The sequence below is a fragment of the Anopheles cruzii genome, chromosome 2, assembly GCF_943734635.1.
Source record: "Anopheles cruzii chromosome 2, idAnoCruzAS_RS32_06, whole genome shotgun sequence".
NCBI classification, from domain to species: Eukaryota; Metazoa; Arthropoda; class Insecta; order Diptera; family Culicidae; genus Anopheles; species Anopheles cruzii.
Window position 1 is genome coordinate 20785761 of NC_069144.1, and position 22505 is coordinate 20808265.

At 46.6% G+C, this 22505-nt stretch overlaps 1 protein-coding gene across 1 annotated transcript in view; it reads left to right on the top strand.

Moving 5' to 3' along the window:
• The first annotated feature begins 3168 nt into the window (after nt 1-3168).
• Nucleotides 3169-22505, top strand: part of LOC128277817 (beta-1-syntrophin) — a 77161-nt gene continuing 57824 nt past the window's right edge. The window contains exons 1-3 of the mRNA XM_053016347.1: nt 3169-3380; nt 10315-10819; nt 11778-12012. Coding sequence (XP_052872307.1) covers nt 3169-3380; nt 10315-10819; nt 11778-12012 — 952 coding nt within the window. The remainder of the gene's footprint in view (nt 3381-10314; nt 10820-11777; nt 12013-22505) is intronic.

Below are 22505 nucleotides of genomic sequence, written 5' to 3' on the forward strand. Positions count from 1 at the left end.
TGCCGCAAAGGTTGATTTGGCATGCCAACCGATCCGCAGTCATTTGTGCCCAGTCGGTCTTATGGTCCATGTCGGAAACCATGGCATGTCCATCAATAGAATCCGTACCATTGACCAGGTCCCATTGGCTGCCAACAACCCGCACGGTCCTCCGAGCCGATCCCGCGTCTGAATGAATGACTGGAACACGGCACACGTTTCCTCTTTACCAGGAACTGGAATCCGTCTTTGCCAACAGCGAAATGTGTAATTTGAATAACGCTTTTTTGGTCCTAAATAAACACGACAATTTTCACCGAACGACCGACTGTCAGATGCAGGTAGGCCGACCGGAACATTCCGTTCCTTCCCGCGTCCGGAACTCGGCCAAACCCGAAAAAGGACCCTGGATGAGGGCTTGATTGATGGACGGATGCTGGGCCGCCACCGGAATGTGGAGCATTTTGAAAATGGACTGTGCGGCCGACTGTGCGAAAGGCTTTTAACCATCACGCCCTGGAATCGAGGCGAGGCGAAACCTGCTGGTACTCCTCGGTAATCAATTGTACCGCGTCATTTCGGTGTACACTTTTGGTCCGGGGATCCCGGATCCCGGAGTTGGGAGAGAAGATTCCGGAAGTCCGAGCGAACGACACGGGCAAAAAGAAAAGAACAACGCGATGAAATGAATTTGGGTGTTCATTGAAGACAAATTAAGGGTCGGTTGGGAATGCATCGATCGCTCTCTTTTTTTCTAGCCATTAATCACATACCTTTCACTGGGAAAGAAAGATGTCTTTTGTCATAAAGAGCAGCATCCATTTTATCCGTTTTCTTTCGGAACTTCAACATGATGCTGTTTTGGATAGATATTTTATATCATAGTACTCAGCTAATAACAACTCACAGAAGGTATACGAAGCAGACCATAACCTTTTTCTGGAACGTGTGTTTAAAAACCATTAAAAATAGGTTGCCAGCTGCAGCCAGAAACATAACAGAACATAACATTGTAACAGAAAATAGGAGCAAATATCACGATGATCCCTTCGAGGATTGCAGTTAACATTAAGATTGCGCACATAAATGTTCTTTTATCCTATGCTCCACACTTAAGCGAGACATTTATCATCCTTTTATTAGGCTTAAAATTTCCACTACCGTTAATTGTTTAAGAATTTACTCTACTTCAATGGATTAGGGAAACCATTGTTTTTAATATGCAATGTATTATTTAAAAACTGAGCATATATGAGCTGAAATTATGAGATACGGTACATCAGGCCAGGCTGAGAATTGTGTAGACTTTGGCCGAGTATAGCAAAGATTAACCTGCAGTCCCAACATCATCTTACATCATCCCAACATCATACCTTCACACTGCGAACATTCATTGAATGTATTTCATTTGTCAATCAAATGTTGTGTATGTTTTTGCTAATCTTTATCAAATTATCTTAAAAAGAACCTCAAGCCTCTATAATAAGGCTTAAGGTATCCAGTTTTTTTCAAACGTTTAATAGTCATACTATTATCGTAAATATTTTCTCATTCATGGTAGTGCTATTTGAACTATAGAACTTTAAGCTGGCTACACATTAAAAACCGGATTTCGGAGTAACATCCTTTTTTCTATATAATTGTTTGCTGTTGAACCCTTTTTAAAATCAGCATTGTATTCCGTTTCAAAATTTTACCCTTCTCTCAGGGTCGGAGGAAGTCAATGACGAAAATTGAAATCAGCAATATGAAACTGAAGAAAGCCCAACTTTTGGTCGTAATACCGGAGCCGGAACCGCACAAATGCTGATGCTCTTTCGTGAGCGCGCTTCCAAGTTTCCGGTTTGACAAGTGCATTTGTACGCACTCAACTTTCGACGGATAGTGAAGTTGGTTTACACTCCCGTAACTTCTTTCTCCGGCTAAGTATTCAGCGTCTGGTTTGCTACGTTCAGATTCCTTCGGATGACTGTTCGGCTGTTGAATTGTTCGTTTAATGCTTTGAAGTGGCCATATTTTACGTAATTCTGCCCCTAAACATTGTGCTTCACCGTAACCTCTCGCAAGGCGAGCCGAGTTCGCGGGGTATTAGGTTCCATCCCATCCCAATCTCACCGTATTCCGTCTGTGTCGATACCGATTCGCTTTTTTGTTGCAAACCGAAATGGAGAATGGTTTTGATGAGTTTGTGTGAGTGTGCTTTCTTTTTCGTTGCTACCTGTCGTTTCCAGGGCCCCCCTATGAACATGCCCCTGCCGACGCCGAAGCCTTCCGGAGTGGTATTGCAGCAATGGAGTACGGGAGCTGGAGAGAAAAAAGGCTCCCGAGAGCCATCTTCAGAGCCCGGTGCGCCCGGCCATCGTGGCAAGCACCCTCGTGGAGCCGTCTGAAGTGCCATTCCGGATGTACTTAGTATTTTTCTAGCTCTCCAAAGCTTAACGGGATCGCTGGGCCTTGGGCCCAGCCCGGAAAGGAAACTCACTGAATGGTTTGGGATATTTCGTCCACGTTCTGCTCGTGGAAAGTCATTTCAAGGAAGCCATTTTGGATAAAACATGGTGCGCCCCGATTTTTGTGTATCTCGCCCCGATCCTGTGCACCTTCGAGTGGCGCCAGCAAGCGGCTTCAGACGTCGTCGAACAAAGGCAGTTATTCTCGCAAGATCTTTGTTTCGACGAACTTCGATTCATCTCCATTTTGGCAATGGATACCTTAAGCATTCTTGATGCCCGCCGGTTCCAGCAAATGTGCCAAACCGATTGTGCAAATTTATTGGCTACTTTCGCGCATTTGTACAGTACAACATCAGTTAGTGAACCTGGATTTTCATCTTCAAATTCCCCATGTGAAATGTCTGCAGGAGAGTGACTACCTAAAGAGGGCCACATTTGTAGCTAAAAACCGTTAATACACAAACCGTAGTTTCTGTTTTGAAATCATTCATAATTTTAATGGCATGTTTACCTTTGGTCCGGCTTCTTTCAGATACTGACAGTTTGCGGCACAACTCTCGCAGCTATGGCTATGGCCGCCTGCCGGAGGTGGATTGTAGGCTACCGCTAGGAAGCACTGTGATGCCCAGGACGATCGTTTGGACGATTTAATTCGAATCCTTAGACAACGCTGCCAAGAGACACAGTTGCACTGCTCGACACGGGGACCGAATTCCCCGCTCGTGCGGTGGCCAAAATGGTTGAATCGGGCACCATCAGCCGGACCAGCCCCGGGTCGGCTTCGATCGTCGCGGCGACCGGCGGCGTTCGGAGCGGCATCCTGGAGACGCGGGTCCGCGGCGCCTGGTACCGGGTATCGGTCAGCCTCGAGACGGAGTACATCTCCGTCAGTCTCGATGAGGCCTGCGAACCGATCGATCACTCGACCACACTCAACGGAACGCTAGGGTAAGTAAAATGGACCAATGGGTCATACATTTTTACAACCGTTTTCAGTTTAAGCGTTCAGTTCACAGCGACTCATTCCGTCGCCTATCGGTGCCTAATTTAACACTACAGCGCTAGTGGCTGTCGATGTGGTTCAGCTTAAATTTTGCTGCTTGAAAAGTATGGCAAAATACCCGCTGGCAGTGACGTGTAGTTCACCCATTTCCCGTTCGCCGACCACTCGTCGCTAATGCGACGCTCTGTGGAAAGCAACATCCGAGCCCGGCGCGAGAGCCGCTCGCTGCACACCCCTTTGTGCCGCCCCCTGAACGGGATTTTGATTGACCGATTGATATCAAATTTATTAATGTGGCCAACCACATTCAACCGACCTTTCGCTAACCGCCGGGATCCGATTTCAATAAGTTGGCCTCGCGCCGGAGCTTGGAAAATGGAAAATTATGTTCACGTACGGTCAATTAAGTTCGATTACAAAGATAGGAAGTGAAAAAAAAAATATTAACGAGCCACAATTTCGATGGCCGCAGGCGAGCTTGTCCTTTCCCCCCCCCCCGCCGATCGAGCTACGGGTGAACTTTACCATTTAAAGGGCAAAGGGTGTGTGAGTGTGGCTCGGTTCTGTTCAGCTACGGGTCGGCAATTTGGCATAACATTTATGATTAAAATATGCAACTTTAGTGCAACCGGCGGGGGGTAGGGACTTTTATTGGGCGCAATATTAAATTGAGCGTTTCACGTTCATCATCACAATCACAGCCAGAAAGGTGTTGCGTTGCACGATTATAGCATTTGGCTATATTTTATTATTTTAGCTCTTGCCGTTGCGTTTCATAAACACGAAAAGTTCTGTATCAGTTTTACTGTTTTGCTTTAGCTTTTCTACTCACTATTTACTACTTTGCCTGTTTTGTTGAACAATTTATGTTTCTTCAACTATTTTTTGGTTCAACTATTTTTGGCCTAATTTAGCATTGCTTTGCACATTTATATTCACTGTTTCGGATCAGTTTATCCTACTTCAATAGATTAAGCAAGCATTGAAAGAAGCTATGCTTAAACGTTCAACACAAGCGTTTTACTTTCTATGAGCATTGGTCCAACATTATGCTGGTTCTTTGATGTCGGGTTGAAAATGGACACCGTGACGCATATGCGTATGCAAAGATTCTGCGAAGGTAGAATTTTGTTTGTAAAACAATTTTCCGTCTATCAGGGAGCGCGGGAAGCTTCTAGGTACCGGCAATTGGAACTGGCCGTGCATAAAAGGAAGCAACACCGAGCCTGGGTAAATTTTCGATTTGCGTCCGCGGCAAGATCGATCGGACCGAGCCCTTGTTTGCGTAGGGCGGTTCCTTCCGGCTAACCTTCGTCCCGGTAATTGCGGCATTAGATGCGGGACGCGTGGACGTAGCGTAATCGCCTACGATTGCGCTGTCCTACGTCCTTCCGAGAGCCCTGGTCTCGAAAGGTGGCCAGTGTTGATACACGCGGGTGTGTGCTGCACGTGTTTCGGCTCCGTTTTTGCTAATAAACCCGGACGGGCGTTTTTGTCCGGACCCAAACCGGATTTGCCACAGGAGTCGCCCGTTACCCGGAGCGGCCGGTTGGCTCGGTTTAATTAATCCTTCACCGGTGTCCGAGGTTGTGCCGCGAGCAGAAGGTTCGAACGCCGTTGCAGGATTCGCACGGAATGTTAGTTTTTGACCGTCCGAGTCCGTGGCGTGCGGAATCGATTCGAATCGCTCCGGTCCCGGTGCCCGGGTGACGCCGAAGGATGTTTCGATCTCCGAAGCGACGGGACGAGAATCCGGCAAACGCTTGAAATAGTGTTTTGATTCGCCAATCTGCGGATCTGCTTCTGTGGTTGGCGTGCCGTGCCACGTGGCGGACAGTCGGTCGCCGGTGCGTTCCGATGCGTAATGGTTCGTGGTTTGTTTTGCTCAATTGTTCACTTTGATTACGTCGATTGCGGTTGGTGTATTGTGATGAATTTATGGTTGCTTTTTCTGGTTTGTCCTATTTTTGCTGCTCTGCCAGAGTGTATTTTCGTGATAGCTTAAAACGTAAATCAAACATTTCCGATTGAGATGGAACACACACAACATGTTTGTTCTTTCGTTCGTTGGAAGATAGTGGAATAAGCCTTGCCGAACGATAGAATTATGTTATTTTTAATGGCTTAGTGATTTCTTTGAATTTGATTCGATTTACAATGCGATAAGTTTTTAGTTTTCTGAGTTGTTTGCTAAAATGCTGTTTAATTATTCATAACTAGCAGGCCCGGCGAACTCTGTTTCGCCCCAGAGGCAATGGGCCCCCGGTGATAGGAGCAGTCGGTAACGCTCGTCCCTGTATCGCAGCTGGCCATGGGTTCGATTCCCGATTCCGGCGTTCCAGGGGGGTTGGCGCGGGACTAACAACCCAGCCCGTAAAAACGAACGTTTAGAAAGAGTATAAGAGATTAATATTGTCGCTGGTTGGTGCAGGCTAAAACCGTTCAACGGTCGTTGTCCAATAAGAAGAGAAGCACTTCATTTCGTCAGCTGATCTTGGAATTACTGGCAGTGTTTGGCGGAAATTTCAGGACAGTAAAATCATTGCCCCTCCAAAACATCTCGCAACATGCGCCAAACATCTCGATTATATACGTCATTCAGTTCACGATTTGGCGCTGTCATTCCTAATCGTTAGCTGGTATCTCCTTATTCACCTGAGGATCAGGATTGCTGGAATTGACACGAATCTTCACATTTTTTCCCAAACAAAACACGGTACGGTACAATTTCACTATTTATAAGTAAATACTTACTGGGGAATGCTTCCCTACGATTAAAATTATTTCCCGAAAAAGCAAGTGTTTAAAATGAAGTATTCAATATTATTCCCACGCACGATAATTTTTTTACGACGCGAATGATGAAATGAGATGTGAATAGTCGAACTGCTCGCGAGAGCGGGGCAGAAGCTTGAAAGAGAAGTAAACAATTGTTTGCTATTGCGCTCTATCTCACTGGCTGACAATTTGCCAAACTATTCGGCGTTCTTGAGAGAGAGTGTAAGCATACGCAAGAGAGAGATAATTGCTTGCTGTTTCGCTCTCTGTCTATCGTTTGTCGATGCCGCCTCAGCGGGAGAGATCGCGTCGACCTTATTTGGAGTGGGTAAGGGATGGGGAGGGGGGCGGGGAACGCTTCATTAGCGAGAAAAAGAAGCCAACAATTGTTTTCTGTTGCTCGCTCTGTCTGTCCGGTGCAGTATATGAAGAAAAACACATTGTGCGTATTGTGGCTTCATTGTGACGCGATCGGATTATAAAAAGTATCCTATCTGGGGCCCTTGGATCTAAGCTACCTCCACACCAATTTTCAGCCAAATCTGTTCAGCCGTTCTTGAGTTATAAATAAACAGAAAATAGCGCGGTACTCTTTTATATATATAGATTTTTGTGTGTTTTGTAATTATTTTCCATGTTTTCAAATTTTTTGTTTTATTATTTATAGTATTTTGATGATTTGTCGATCTTTATGCTGTACTTCCTACTTTTTATCTTATTTGCCTTGTTTTTCTGTAATTTAATATTTGTTTTATTAATCTTAGAAGAACGGACCGGCCTGTATTTATTAAATTTACTAAATAGTTAACTTAATCTTACTGAATAAGATTATCTAAATAAATATGTGGTATTTCCTAAACATCAGAATACCCTTATTCCGGGCTAACTCGGCTTAAAGATGCTGAAGGAGTATTAGGTGTGTCGGTTCCTGTTCTTTTATTATTATTGCCGTTGCCGAATTTTTCTACTGCCAATAGGTGAAGTTCCGTGAAGCCAATAGCTAATATTATGGCGGTCGATAGCTGTATATTGTTCCAGGAGTTGCCGGCGCTTGTACTTTCTTCATTGGCTATTGGTGGCGATCCAATTAATATTCGTTGCCTTTAACCAAATTTAGTGTTATAAAGCGTCTTCATTGCGTGCCATTGCGTTTTATTCTATTAAAATCCCACAAACCATTGCCAATTGGTTACAGTAATCGCTCCCGATTTTCACGACCACGTCGCTGTGTTGGCCGCAGATTTGCTGAATCAACCAGCCAGCTCTTAAGCGTTCCTCAAAACTTCAATGGCCATATTTTTATCGCCAAACGGAAGTCCATTTCGTCGAACGGTCAGGTCATTTCCGCCGTTGAAGCGTTGGCACGTGAAAGATGAAGGTAATTGAAACTAATGGCCAATAAAATGTGTGAAAATCGTTTGAAATTTCGCAGTGACTGAAGGTGAAAGCTATATTTTTGGGCCGTTTTTTCATCAAATCCGCCATATAAACGTGCCTAACAATCTCGAACGCTGACTTGCAGCGAGCTAGAGGATGAGACCTAGTTGAATGAATTTAACGACACATTAAAAACTTCGGATTTGCAGATCAAACGCAGCAGCAGCAGCAGCGGGCCAGTTTTGATGAGTAATTATTTCGTTCAAGTATATTGGCAATCTCATAATAAAGTGGAAAAGATAATGGACGCTCATTCCGAAGAGGCGCTCGCCTTTTAATAAGCGTAGCATTATGGAACCGTAGTATTATGGGGAAATAACTTAAAGTCTTGTCCTATAACGTGCTTCGTCCAGACTTGAAGGGATGCTCTAGTTGATGATGTCGATATTTTACGGAAATTAAAAGAAAACGTCTCTAAAATATTCATTGTAAGAATATGAGAGAATTCGTTATAATTTCGGTTGTTTCATGAAATTAGGGATCATGCACATGGAACAGAATTCACGTGCCAAGCAGCGCTCTTATCTTTTCATACGAAAAACGCTTATCCCCAACAACCGCTGACACTGGGCCAACAGATTCGTACGCACGTGCGGCGTGTGCTTAGTCGTAGCCTTAATTTGATTCAATAAATTGATGATGCGGAAAATGGCTGTGTGGACGGTGGCCCGTAATGCCTCTCTAGCGCTATCCTTCTTAGACACACACACAAACGCACATCATCCTCATAAATATCCGCTCCTGAAGCTTTTATCCTTAGCCTATTTACTTATAATCCACTACGACTACCTAATCATGTTCGCGCCGCTGTTAAGGGAGCGTTTTTCATGCTTCCGTCGTTCCCCGAGGGATGTAGCAGAGAGTTTCGGCCATCGCTTCCATTCTTAGCTCTCAGATTATCTCAGACGGAAAGGCAACCCGGACGGGTAGAGGGAGTGCAAATAAATGTACGAAACTGCTTACGGCCAACACATTCCACCGTCGTGCTGCGTGGACTGGAGAAAGTGGTCCATAATTATCAGCATCCGCCAAGCATGGTGTAGTTGGCGCACGTTTGGTCCTTCTTTTATGCTGGACCGCACGCAGGGCTAGCATAAATACGGGGCCATCGGCATAGGTGCTGCCTTGATGTATCACATCCATGGCCCGGACGCAGTAACGTGTGTCTGTGAGCAACGTCGATCGCTAATCACGCATAATTTCCCGTCAGGCTCGGGAGAGCATTCCGTTGAGTATTGAGCGCTCGACCGAGGACGAGGACGTAATCATTAATTGAGCCATTGAGCGAGCGTTCGGGTTCGGTTGGCGTCGTGCGAAATTCAAACAAAGCGCCGGGCCGCCAAGAAAATGGATGCAGCGATGGTCGAGCAGATTAATAAATAATTACCGTACACTAATCAATTTTCCACCCACGGCTCGCGGGCCGGGCGAGCAACGCACGTTTTGGGCGAGAGAAATTAATTGAATTGGGCACGTCAGCAAAGTTGAGGAACGCGCCACACACACGGCCGTGGTGCCGCTCGGAAATTCCATGACATAATTCATTCGGCATTCGGAGTTCGGAGCCTCTTGCGCCTTTCTAATCGTTTGCCGAGGCGCTTTGGTCGAGCATCCGCCTGCAGGAACATGTTGCCCGAGCATCTTCAAAAGGGGTGAGGAATTTGATGTCGTGGTTGGGTACTGAAGAAGCTGCAGCTTCATCACTTTCGGGCTTTGCCCGCGGTGCTATGCGGTGAAAATCCTTAATGGTTTATAATTTTGAACGGCATAAAGGAGGGTGCAAAGGCATCGATTTCGTAGGAGTGGATTCAGTTCGATTGGTTTTCATTTTATTATATTGTAATTTTTTGAATTCCTTTTTTCCACTTTGTATTATTATTTTTTAAAGTCATATTTGTCTGATGCAAATCGGCCTATATAGTGGAGAGCGTACTTTGGATGGCTTTGGTTTGCTGTCAAATGTATTTTTTTGGAGTTTCCTTTTTCTGATTTTCTCTTTTCATTGATTTCCCTTTTATCCCGACTCAACCTTGCTTGGGTTCCATATTAATGCATTTTTATTGTTCACTCAAAAACCACAAATACTTCAAATTATCATCTATTCACATCCTTTAATTCCTAGATGCAGCCCCGGTAGGGATTCCCGATTGATGAATGCCAGTAATTCATCAAAATTTCGCTTCACTCGCAAATTTGATGCGTGGCACTTTGATCTGCTCGAGATGGCAGAAGTTTCGAAATGCCACCGCGGCACCGAGAGTGGTTCCGTTAGTGGGCCTTGTAGGATTCGGTACGGACTCTCGCACCGCGGAGTGTTTAATTCTGCGGTTGGTGAAGTTGTGTGTGTTCCACTTTAAACCGTGTAACGTGTAATAGGCTAAAAGGAAAATTGAAATGATGTGACTCCTATTGATATCTGAACTGATAATTGGTGAATTGATATCTGCATCAAAATTGCCTTTGTTAATTTTGATGCACCATGTTCGGCGAAAATCTGTAAAGTCGTTTGAAGCTATGTACAATTCTTTTCAAATATATATTTTAATATTTATGTTGCATTTTTTTACATTTGCATTCCGCCTTCAATATCCAATCGCAATGAACTCCCCAATGATGGCTCGCTAATAAACATTCTTCCGCGCTGTTGTTCTCGCACACATTCAGGAGCAACCACAGTGGCAACAATGGGTCGAACAATTCATCGCAACCTTCGTCGACCGGTGCCTCGGGGCCCTCGATTCACTCGTCGGAAAATCTGAACGGAGCGACCACACCGGCCGGGAACCCGCCGGGCGGTGGCGGTGCCAATGGTGGCCCGGGCAGTATCGGATTGGCCAACGGTACGGCGAGCTCGACCGCCCCGGGCAGCAATGGTGGTGGTAGCGGTGGCGGTGGTGGCCCCGGCGCTGGTGTTAGTGGTGGCCCGGTAGGAAGCCTAAATGGCGATAATTTCCTCAACAATAACAACAACGGCGGCAGTGGCAGCAGCAACGGGACAACCGGCACGACAACGACGGCGGGCAGCACGAACGGCACCAATGGGAACCACGTTGGTGGTGGTATCGGCGCTGGTGCCAACAACAACCACAACAGCAACAACAACAGCATCGACAATGGTATCGCCGAGATCTGCGACGTGCCGGACTCGGTGGCGAACCAGAAGCGACACGTGAGTATTGAGTGTCCGCCAGGAGGAGTTTTATGATAATTATGCTGCGATGGGTCAATGTGAGTGTGTGTGTGTTTTTATGGAGAAGGATCACTATATGGTCTAACATTTTTTGCAAGTACCATTTATCTACTATGAACCAGAATGCCAGTTTGGCAACAAGGATTTTTCCGAACCATTTTCCCACGGTGGTATTAATGTCTTGGATCGATACTTTTTGACCAGATTGGTCTTTAGTCTTATCTGTTTTAACACAAGCGCTGAAACGAAGCGTACAATTCTTGTCGAACGATTCGTATACAGCAAAATCAGGACAAGATTGCAAACAGCATTGTCTAAGAACACAAAACATGAACACAAAAATGCCAATCGTGGCACATTAAAATTTGCCGAACACTTTCACGATTCAGGTCACCCTAGTCGTCGGTTTAGTATACACATTGAAGGGCACTTGTTTCCTCTTAAAGAGGGCTCTTCTAGGGCCCAGCCTAAACGGTTGACCGATAACGAAGCCAAACACGATTCCATACGAAATGCTAGCGAATATGCGATCTATGAAAATAATTCAATAAAATAACCATTCTCCGAAATGGCCGCCCGCCCCAGAGTCATTCAATTATGAATATCAATTTGGGGCAAAAGTGCGCCCAGCACTGCTGGCTGAGGCGATAAACTTTTAGCATTTACTGCGAAGTGGTTAAGGACACGATCGATAACTACGGTGGGCGTAGTGAATGATTAATAAAAAAAAAGAAACTTTCCCCATTAAAAGACGTCAACGATGGGTGATGGGTGTTGGGCACTTGGGCAAAGAACTCCCTCGGTGAGTGTGTGCTTCAGCGTTCGGAAGTGGCACGTAATGGTATAACCGGTGGCGTACATTTCCTTTAGGACACAACGATTACCCTCGTGGCCGACTCTAATTCTTAGTTTCAAATCGATTAACCTTCATTTCCAGGTGCGCGTCATCAAGTCGGACAACAACGGGCTCGGAATCTCGATCAAGGGTGGGCGTGAAAACCGGATGCCGATTCTGATCTCGAAAATTTTCCGCGGCATGGCGGCAGACAACGCGAAGGGTCTGTACGTCGGGGATGCGATCCTGTCGGTGAACGGCGAGGACCTGCGGGACGCCACTCACGAGGAGGCGGTACGGGCGCTGAAGCGGGCCGGACGTGTCGTCGATCTGGAAGGTAAGCCCTAGTTAGTGCGCGGGTCTGTCACCTGCAGGACTTCCCGTCACCGGTTGGCGGTCGTTTGGTGAAGCGGCATAAAAGCCACCGCTGCCAGGTTGACGTGGTGTCGGAGCCAGTAAGCAGCTTAAGGCTGTGGAATGGCTGGCCAAAAACAAGTTGTTTTGCTCCTCCCTCGCGGGCTGTCCTTGGTAGGATTGAGTAGTTGTGCTTGCTTCACCCCGGGCTAGCAGTGGCTTACGTTGATTTGGAGAAAACATTGTGTCGTTGTGTCGTTTGTGGGTTAATGTTTCATTCGTTGATCTCAAGTTTCTGCTAGTTGGTAATCGATTCTTCGATTCGAAAAATTCGTTGGCCCGAACTTTTATAAGCGTACTAAACAAGTATCACACACAACATTTTCCGCCTTGAGCTCGACTTTCGGCAAATTCGTGTTATGGTCAATTAGATTGCATCCATCGCAAGAGCAATGGTTTAATAATTATGGCCCTGAGTGAAGGAAAGCTACGTTTCATTACGAGATTATAAATGTGGCAATATCAGCAACGTTACTCGACCTTTTGCAACGCTGAGGCCAGAAAAAACACTCGCAAGATGTTTGCGGTGATGGCGCAATTCTGTGTGCTTCTTTCACAGCGCAACACAATACATCGGCGGTTGTTTACAGAACAAATGTGAGAGTAAACGAAAACCGCGAACTGAAAGAAACACAATCCCGACAGCACGTGTCGTGCCGGCCGAAGTTGCGGGAAAAACTGTCCATGAAATTGGATTTATGATTTATACGACCACCGCCACCGTTGCCGCGCAGAATACGCAATGAGTGTGTGCGCAATGAGTGCGCGAACGTTTGCGGTCTGGAACGGACATCTTTCTCCTGTTCTCTGCCTCGAGCTCGAGAGTTCAGTAATCAGCCGGATGTGGATGGATGAAAAATCGAAATTCATCCGTAGTTTTCGGCGACTTTATTTAGCTTGCAATTTGTTGTTTGCTAAGGATTTTCAATGCTTCGCCCGCGGCAGACGCTTTTCCGAGGCTCTCGCCAAAAATGTTCATTTACTTCATTTTCGTTGTTGGATTACGGCAAATGGACGTTTCGCGATGAAACCCAGGTATCGGTGGGATCATGTTGTTTGGTTTTATTGCTTGTGTGTTATTTTTCAGAGCTCCACCAGCTTATGTTGCATCACGTGCATGCGAAACTATGCGAACCAGAACGTGTGAGAAGTGAGCGTCGGATGGATAATTTTAAATTTCGTATGTTTGCTGTACGTGCCACGGCATGTCATTAGTGAGCCGGGATGGGAATAAATGCAGCAGAAAGCGATTTTCTTGGTGGAGGCGCATGGGGGCTTTTGATGGAGGCGCATGGTCTCTCTTGGAACTCACGAGGTATATCGTATCATAAGGTTGAAGAAAGCTAACATTTTATGCATCCAATTTATTTTAATGATTTTTCTCCCAATCTTTTAATAACTCAGTGTCCATTAATTGTGTTACTTTGATTCTAATTTTTTTTAATAAACGAATCTGTAATATTGGTATAGCGTAACGATATGTACTACATCCCCAAGGTCAAGCAAAGCTACGACAAAACAAAACCAAAACCTTCACCAGACACGAATGGCACGCAAAAGGTCCCTCGCAAAGCTCGAAATCACTTTGACGCTTGCTCGCTGAAGCGCGATGAACCCGCAGGAACCTGATTTCGACCGCAAGTCAAACGGCTCCCCGAGTGTGTCCGAGGGTCGCACTAATTTGATAAGAAGATTTTCCATTTTCCAAAGCACGTACCTGCGGGGTTGCACTCTGCCAGCCGCAGATTTGGTGCGAAATGGGAAAATTAAAATGTCGCCGAAATTGAAACATTAATTTGCGGTCGGCGGTTGCTCCGTGGGTTCCGTGGGCTCGCACTACACAAACGGGGCAGAAAACAGAGACGTCTTGAAGACGCTCAACAGTTCGCCTCGGACGTGTCTCCGAATTGGATCGGCAGCGACGGCAACGGCCGGGGTCGAGCATAATTTTTGCGACCCTAATAAATTTGCTGGTCCAGAATTAACCGCAATCACCTTCTCGTCGCAAAGTTATGCCAATTCCACCACGCCCCACGATGGAATGGAGCCGACGGTTCACATAAGGAATTGTCCTACGTGCCCGAACAGTCGCAGCTGTTGCATGGACCGGAACAGGAGTAAGAAAGACCAAAACGAAACCGAACAGCTAACTTCTGTCCGAAGTTATGGTAATGGCATTCTAATCACAAGATTGTCTCCCATGTTTTAGGTAATGAATTCCAAGCGGCAGAGGCAGTTTTGCATATGCTATCGATGTATCTGTCGACCCCCGGTGACCATCAGTTCGTTTACATGGCAAAGTTTTTCCGAGTTTTCTTTGCTTCATTCTTGCCACTTGCCAACAAGTGTTTCAATGCAAACAACTTAATCGTGTTCAGATTTGTATGTTCACCAACGTGTTTTCATGTTTCCATGTTTCTATCTCGATGCACATCGGTTGCCCACGATCCAGGGCGATGTTATTAAGCTCCAAATTTTTTTTTTTTTTTTAATAATTCTTGGCTTTTTTCAAGACATTTGACAACGCTTTCTAAATGAACAAAAGTGTAGGTATGTGGAATTTACATTGTTTAATTACTTGGAAATGGAAATGAACAATCCGTCGCATAACGCGATCCAAATTGTGGAAAATCTATCCATCCCTCTTAAACATTCACGCCACGTTAATACGTTTTTTTATGACAAAAGGGCCATCAGCTACATAACAAAATTAGCAACAGTTTAGATTTATAGAATGAGATAAAGTCTCTTACAGTTTCATCAGCCCTTTCGAAATATTCAATTCATTTATTTTAGCAACGTCGCCGTATCAGATAAATAACGCATTGATAATCACTTTTTATTCTCTTTTAAAAAAATGGTGTAAAAATCTCGGTGTAAACTCGGTGTAAAAATGAATTTCATTCTAAGCTTTGCTTTTCTAATAAGCTGTCTGCCTCAAAAATACGCATAGCGATTTAAATAACCTCTTTCGAAAAGTTTGGCTCAGTAAAGCCTAAAACCATTAAAGAAGATAAGAAGAGAAGGACAACGAACTTAGGACGAGACTTTCGAACGGATGGTAGTGAGATAAAACCATCTGCGCCACGCCACCAATGGATGAACCCTTTTCGTCGACGGTCGGCCATATTGAGGTTCGTTTTACATGAACCCCGGCACGCTAATGGTGGCCCGACCCGCCCGATCCTGCTGTCCGAAGTCGCCGTGCATTCAGATCGAACGCTCTGTTCGCCGGAAAAAATTGATTTCGATCGAATGAGTTCGAAGTGGCAAGAACGGCAAAGGCAAAAAAGGGGACTGCTCCATGCTTGGAACACGGTCCCAACCCTTCGCTGCTGGGAATCGCGTATTGTGCAGCCTTTTCCGAGAAAAGTGAGTCGGCGAAGAGTGCGTGAAAGCTTTCAGCGGTGCCCCGGAACAGGGTGCAGTGCCCGTGCGGGAAGCAGGTTAATTAAGCTAATCTGATAATTGCTTCCTAACGAGGTGTGCTTCTCTTTCCACGCTGGAGTCCGCACGGAGTGGAGCTGAACCGACGATATCCTTTTTTCCCTCTCCCTGGTGTCCCAGGTGCACCCCGGGGACATCATTGGGACATCGGAAATCGAGGTCATCGCGTGGAAAACGGAGAGCAATCTCTAGGTGACGCTGATGTCTCACTTTATGTGCGGATAAACAAAATGGCGGACGGTTTGCCCGGGAGCTGCCCAGCCAACCCGTCCATTAGCATTAGCAGACCCTGGGGATCGTACCTTAACCCGGGGGACCTTCTCTCGCTCGTTTTATCATTTTCTTAAAGCAGTAGCAAGGGTCGGTGCAGGTCGGTCAAGAAAAAACGGGTATGAAGCTAAGCGCCAGGTACCGTTTTGCTGATGAGGGCAATCGTGAGCGCACGGGGCAACGGCAACGATGCTCGGAAACCATCCAGTCTAATAAGTATTGTGGCGATAGTCAACACCTTCCGTGGTTTGCAAACGCTCTCCGATGGAAAGACATGGCGTAAAATCGGTTCCCTTCCGGAGATGTGTAACCCAAAAAAAAGGACATTCGCCCAGCGAATAGCGAAGAAGGTAACGTTGTGGCGCATTAATGGTATCGTTCCCAAGCCCAAACACTAACGGATTCAAGCTGCGTTTTGGAGAACCGTAGTATGTGGCTGTAATAAGAAACACCTCAAACATCCGGACCCCAGCACTCCATAATAATGGTGCGTGCGTGGGAAAAACTGCTTTCCTGGCCCCAGAATCCTGGCCTAGATGATGGGCTAGACTATGCTGTTTCACGAACGCATGATAGTTCGGGCTGCCATCCTGGAGCTCAAGGGCAGATCAGAGGCGATGAGAGGTCCGGTGAATCCCGGGGATAAAATGCTAAGAAAGGGATAAACTTTCACCATTCTCTTCGACCTCTTGCTGACTTCCTGTCCCCGGTGCTAGTGCTCAAGCAATTCCCGCCAGGTTGTTTGGACCATTTGCTTGCGTTGGCCATTGTTGTGGCCGGTCTGTTCCGGCGTCCCGGGAGGCATCCGAACGAAGGGAACGGAAGTACATCGCGGTCGATTCGGGCACGAAAGGATCGGCTCTGGAACGCCACGTACCCTGCGGGCACTGTGATTTTATTACCATCACCAATAAAACTGTGCACTTTATGGGGTCGACCATTTTATGGGCCAATAGATGAAAAGTGGAGCCCGACGCCTTTGTGTGTGCAAATAAAACGCTCCAGACAACACAGACACACATACAGGGGGCTGGAGAGAGAGTAATGTCGCTTCCCGGGATTTTTACAGGTCGGAACTGTCGTGTGGAGGACACTTTCCGGGACCGTAAGTGTGTGGAATTTACACCAAAACAAAACAAACTGGGACTGGAACCGTTCAGGATTCAGGCAGGATGTCGTCAGGAGGGCCCGGAATACGTTACGGTTCTTATCGATACGTCGTAAATTATACGCACATAAAGTCGCTTCCGTTGGCTCTTGTGGCCATCTGCGGAGCCCCTTGCTGCGTGGTTTGATAATTGACCTGTTTCGGGCGTAAAAAGCTACATCGTCCAGAGTTTCTTGAGATTTAAAAAGAAGCTTTCACAAAACATGGTTTTTTTTCAAAACCTTGCCAACGGTGAGCAAATTGAATCTTTATTTCTTCTGAAGCTATACACATAAGCTTTGATCTTCTACTCGAACTTGATCTCTATCGCAATCACCGCAGTCGCCTGACTTTGCACCGTGTGACTTCCGTTTTCGGACAGTTTCGAAAATTAGACTAAATGTAGACATAGATGTAATGAATGGAGTAGGGATTATTTTAATGGTGATAACATAGATTTAGAAGAATGAACAGAATTTTTTTTATTTATAAGTGAATTCCCGCTGTTTTTGGCCACAGTAATACTTCAGATGACGTCGCTTCTTCATAATGCTACTTTAAAAATGTATACGAAAGCTAAAAAAAAGAACACGCAGTGCGAAACCAAACTGTACGAAAACCAATTATTATGTACGTAGCATCAAATCACGTAGTACATGAATTAGCATAAACACCTTAACGAATCCGCGTCCTCAACCGGAAATTGCTCATCGGTTGAGTGTGCGTCGAGTTTAAAATTAGGGCTTTCTTTGAGGATTTCAACTCGAAAATTCCACCAGTTCTTAAGCTTCCAACGTAAGGATTTGTGGTAAATTAGTCCTTACCGTCACCGTGGGCAACTCCTTCCACCATCGCCACCGTGACAGGAAAAGCAACTGGAGCCTGGAGTGACCTTTCCGGCATTGGCATTTACAAGCGTTCGTAAATGGAGGTGGGCATAAAATGAAAAGATTATGCTTGACCGATAAGCTGATAATTGAGCCGAACCGTTCATTTGCTTGCCATTCCCGAGCACTTGGGTTGAAGTAATTCCGACGCATCTATTGCCGGGCTTCCGGGAGCAGTTAAACGGAGAGTGTGTGCTCATCAAAACGAGATGGCCCCATCGGTCTGTTTTCAAATGGGCGCGTTTCCCCGAGATGCGCTAATTAGGTTCTATCAAAGCGCACCCGGTATCCTTTCGGGTCCCGAGCAATCGGTAACGATATATGCGGAGGCCAGCGTGCCACAGTGGGCCTGTAAAAAGCCAACGCGGATGCAGTTAACAAAATGCCCTCCCGGCACAGAATGCGGCACAAAAACTAACCAACCCAACGATTGTTCGCACCGAATCTTCATCATCCGTTTTTATGATCGAGGGCGCGCTGGGAACTTCCTGCACTGCGATCGGACTCGGGAAATAATAAAACCATTCTGCTGCACCCATTTATCATGCGCATTACTTCCTTCCGGAGCAGCCGGAGCCCATTCGCTCGATGCAGACCGGGCTCCCGAACGGCCAACGTGAACCGTTCGAACCAACCGATCCCGAACGGAACGATTTCGATGGAGTTCGAGGCACCAAATGCAAAAAAAAACAGTGTTTAAAGAGTAAGCAAAATGAACAGAGGAAGTGCTGCATGCTGCAGCTTACAGAAATCCGTGTTTCGTTGAAAACTAAAAATAAAAAGCAAAGAAGAAAGCATAAAATGGCGGGAAGGCTCATAAAAATCACATTTCGAAGCGCAAACATAAATAACAGTGGAGCAAAAATAAAACACCACTCCCACTCGCCAGAACAGGGACGCGAGTGGACCCTAGGGGGCGAGTGAACCAAACAGACTGGTACTGGGCCCACTCGACCTCCCTAAAACCGTTGCCAGCTCTTGGTGGACTCGAAACAAAAGAAAACCGTGATCCACGCGATGATGATTTCGCCGTTCGTTGTTTTGGGCCGAAAGAACCACTGCAACATGATGAGTGGGCAGAAAGGCCAGAAACCGGAAGCGCGCTGGACACTGCAGAGCATCTCAAGGGGCCTCGAACGCCGGGTCCGCTGTTTTTATGCTTCCGGTACAGTAAATTTGGCACATCTTCATGCGGCGGACGGAGATTAATCATTTTATCACTTACACACTACAGTGCGTAGCCGCGGGAGTTTGCGGAGCTGGCCTTCGCTTTCCCACGGACACGTATTTCCGAATGGCCGGGAAGCTCCATTTCCGGGCCTCGGCAGATGTGTCACGTACGCATTATGGGCCATTATTTCGGACGACGACATCGATTACGTGCGACGGCGAATCGAAATTGGCCAACCAGACCCAAGCGTTCCCTGGCCACAGCCGGCCACAGTTCCAAGGGTTCGGTGTGACTTATGCTGCGAAAAACGTACAGATGACCAAATCGGCTGACCACTTGCTATACCAATATCTTGGATCATCCAGAGTGCGCTTCGGAGATTCGGTAAACGGTGTCTGCTGATTCTGCTTAGTATCTCATATTGAAATTGTTCCTTTGAAGGAGATCGTTACACTCGTCCTGAGTTCCTTTCCAACAGTACTGAGTAAAACCTGTTTGAATAAGCAACTTGAATCGCACTTCTTTGGCACCCCAGGCACCTGATAAGTATTTCTTCTACTTGTCCGGCAATTACAGCCGCCGAGCGATGCCTTGGTCTGTAACAGAGACAATGTGAATCTCTGCTGCTCTCTGTAACGCTGTGTCTTAGGGGCACGATTCTTGGTAGGTCTCGGGAATCGAACCCAGGCCAGCTGAGCGTGACATCGACGAGCGTTACCGATCAACGGGGCACTATCAATTAATCCGCTCTATCAACTAACTGGGCTGCTAGGGGATTGGTCTACCTTACAAAACAAGCCGAAAAGCGATTATGACTCCAACACGTATGTGCACACTACGGTAAACAAGATGCGCAGTTATGAAGTTTTATCAAACCATTTACATCTACTGAAGCCCCAATTCTTTAAACTATTAATCAATGATTGAGACAAGAAAATCATTGATAGGTTAATGAACGCATTTTTGCATAATCCTTCAAGCATAAACCGCACATAATTCGTTCTTCAGCATACAATATTTTTAAAGCACTTCCTTTGCACACCAACGCAACTACGCGCAGTTAAAGGAATGAATAGTCGAGCAGCGACAGCGAAGTTGCCTGGCGCACCGATGAATGGAACTTTTGTGTTCGATCGTTGCTCACCAAGCCACCCAGAAAGGGTCCAGAAAGTGACGCTCAGTTTTCCCGCCGCCAAACACAAAGCGACCCGTACCGGGTAGAATTACTACTACACTGCAAGTGGTAATGGGTTAAAATGCTGCTCTCGGTTCACCTTCGCATCACATTGTGTTCGCCGGGCGCAGTTGGGTTTCAGAAGCGCTCCCGCAGGAAGTCACACACATTTTATGGCCTTCATGTGTCTACGTAAATGAAAATTTTAATTTCTACTTCCATAAAAATGAAGCATTGTGTGCGCGAGGCAAGCTAATGCGGAGCCGGAGTTCCTTTTATGCGACCCGCGCCTTGCGGATAAGCGACCGGCAGCATAAAGAAATCTTCCACGACGGTGTCTCGTGCGCGCGGCGCGGGGTGCTGCTAAATTGTACGCCAAAAACGCGGCTGCATCGTTCCCGTCCCCCCCCCCCGAAAAAACGGGTAAAATCTCTGAAATAGAAAATAGCGAAACACCGTGACAACGGTGGCCAGGCCACGGCTCGGTATGCGCTTAAATTAAAAGCCTTGTCTTGGGTGTGTGTTTCGTCCGGAAAAGGAGCCCGAAAGGAGTTTCTTTTGGAGACCGGGTTCATTCTCAGCATATTTCCCCGGGCCGGGCCCCGGTTGGGGCTCGGGTGGTTTCGGAGCGAATTCTGCGGTTTCGGCGTGGTGCGAAATTTTCCACTTTGCGCGGAAAAATGCTATCCGCGATTCGGGGTGGCTGCAGTTTTGCGCGCCGGTGCGCTTCGATCGCGCCCGAGATATGCGGAAAACCGCGACACACAATAGGTGGTTGCGGGTGTAGGGGGGTGGGGTCCGGGCGACGTGCGAGAAATGTTCCAATTTTCACCGCTTTCCCACCCACGGCCTCGGTACCGGGACCGGGGCGATGGTGCATGATTTAACGCCAGCAGTTCCCCTTTTCTCCCGGACCAGTCCTTGGGGTGGTTCGATTGTATAGAAAAAAAGGGACAGCCGGCTGCCAGTGTGAGTTGAAGGAAAATTTCGTCTTACGAGCGAGCGTTCGTTGGTTAAATTTGCCGCACAATGGAACGCGAAACTATTCGAAACGAAACGAATGGAAAACTGTTGTCAACGGTGTGAAAAGCATGCATGTTTAATAAATAATCCACTTTGTTGGGGATCTTTTTAAACAGCAAAAACGTTACCGAACAGTACTGTATTACGTTTCAAAGTAATAAATAACTCCGAAATAAATCTTCTCCCAGCAAGTTTACCGAAAGTACGCTTACTCAGTATAACATTTACATTCATGAGAAGGTCTGTCGCTCGAAAATTGTTTACAATTTTTCCATTTCTCCATTAACAAAGATTCTTTTCTGTCAAACTGATTGGCAGAAATACAATGCGCCCATAGCATTGTTGTATAACAGTTGTATAACAATTATATCACTTTGATGTTCATTCCGCGCTCTGCGCATACAATAGCCGCTCATTAGTTGATCTGTCAGCGGCTGTATAATGTATCTGTTATCGGTTCAGAGAAAACTTCTAAAATGCACTTCAATTGTTAGCAAATCTTACAAATTGCGAGCATCGCAACAGACCACAACGAGCGACTTTAAGGGGGTTTCGTCTGCCCCCTTCCCGAACACGAAAGCAAATCGTCGAAATGGCATGATGAATGATGGTCGATGCCACAGCCGCGCACGGTACATAAATCTTTAATTCTATCACGACAAACCTCTCCAGCGTCCAATGATGGATGAACTGCTGAAGAAGCATCCCCACCAGCGCCACCCCAGCGCAGCAGCGGGCTCAACACACTCACACACGAGTGGCTCACTCGAGTGTCCTCTTTGGCGCGCAATACGCGCCCGTACGTCATCCGGAAAGGACCTCGGACGGCAGCCCCAAAAAGCGGAGGGCCGGTCCGATGAAGCTGTGATTAAATTCACACTGGTCGTACATGACACGGTCTCGGTTTCTGGGGCCGCTGCTGTGCAGATTATATCGTGCCGAGGATGGGACGAACAAAATGCCGCCTGGTACGTGTGGAGCGGTACTAGTACAGTAGCAGAGGTACCAATGGCAGAAGAAGGAAAAAACCTCCCTTCCCAGAAGTGGCCAGGCAAGTTGATGGCTTTACTGTGTTCGAGTGCACATCGAGCGTGGGGCGTGCGGGTAGGGGACCGAACGGAAAGAAGATATCATTGTTTATCTGTCCATCAGTGGTCCATTAATCTCTCGGTTTCGACGATGCAGTTCCTGTCAATGCTCCTGCTGCTTTTGGCCGAGTGGACTTTGGCATCCCCAACACAAACATCCGTCGGCGACCTAGCGACCACTTTCTAGTTTGGGAGTCTATTACAAAACC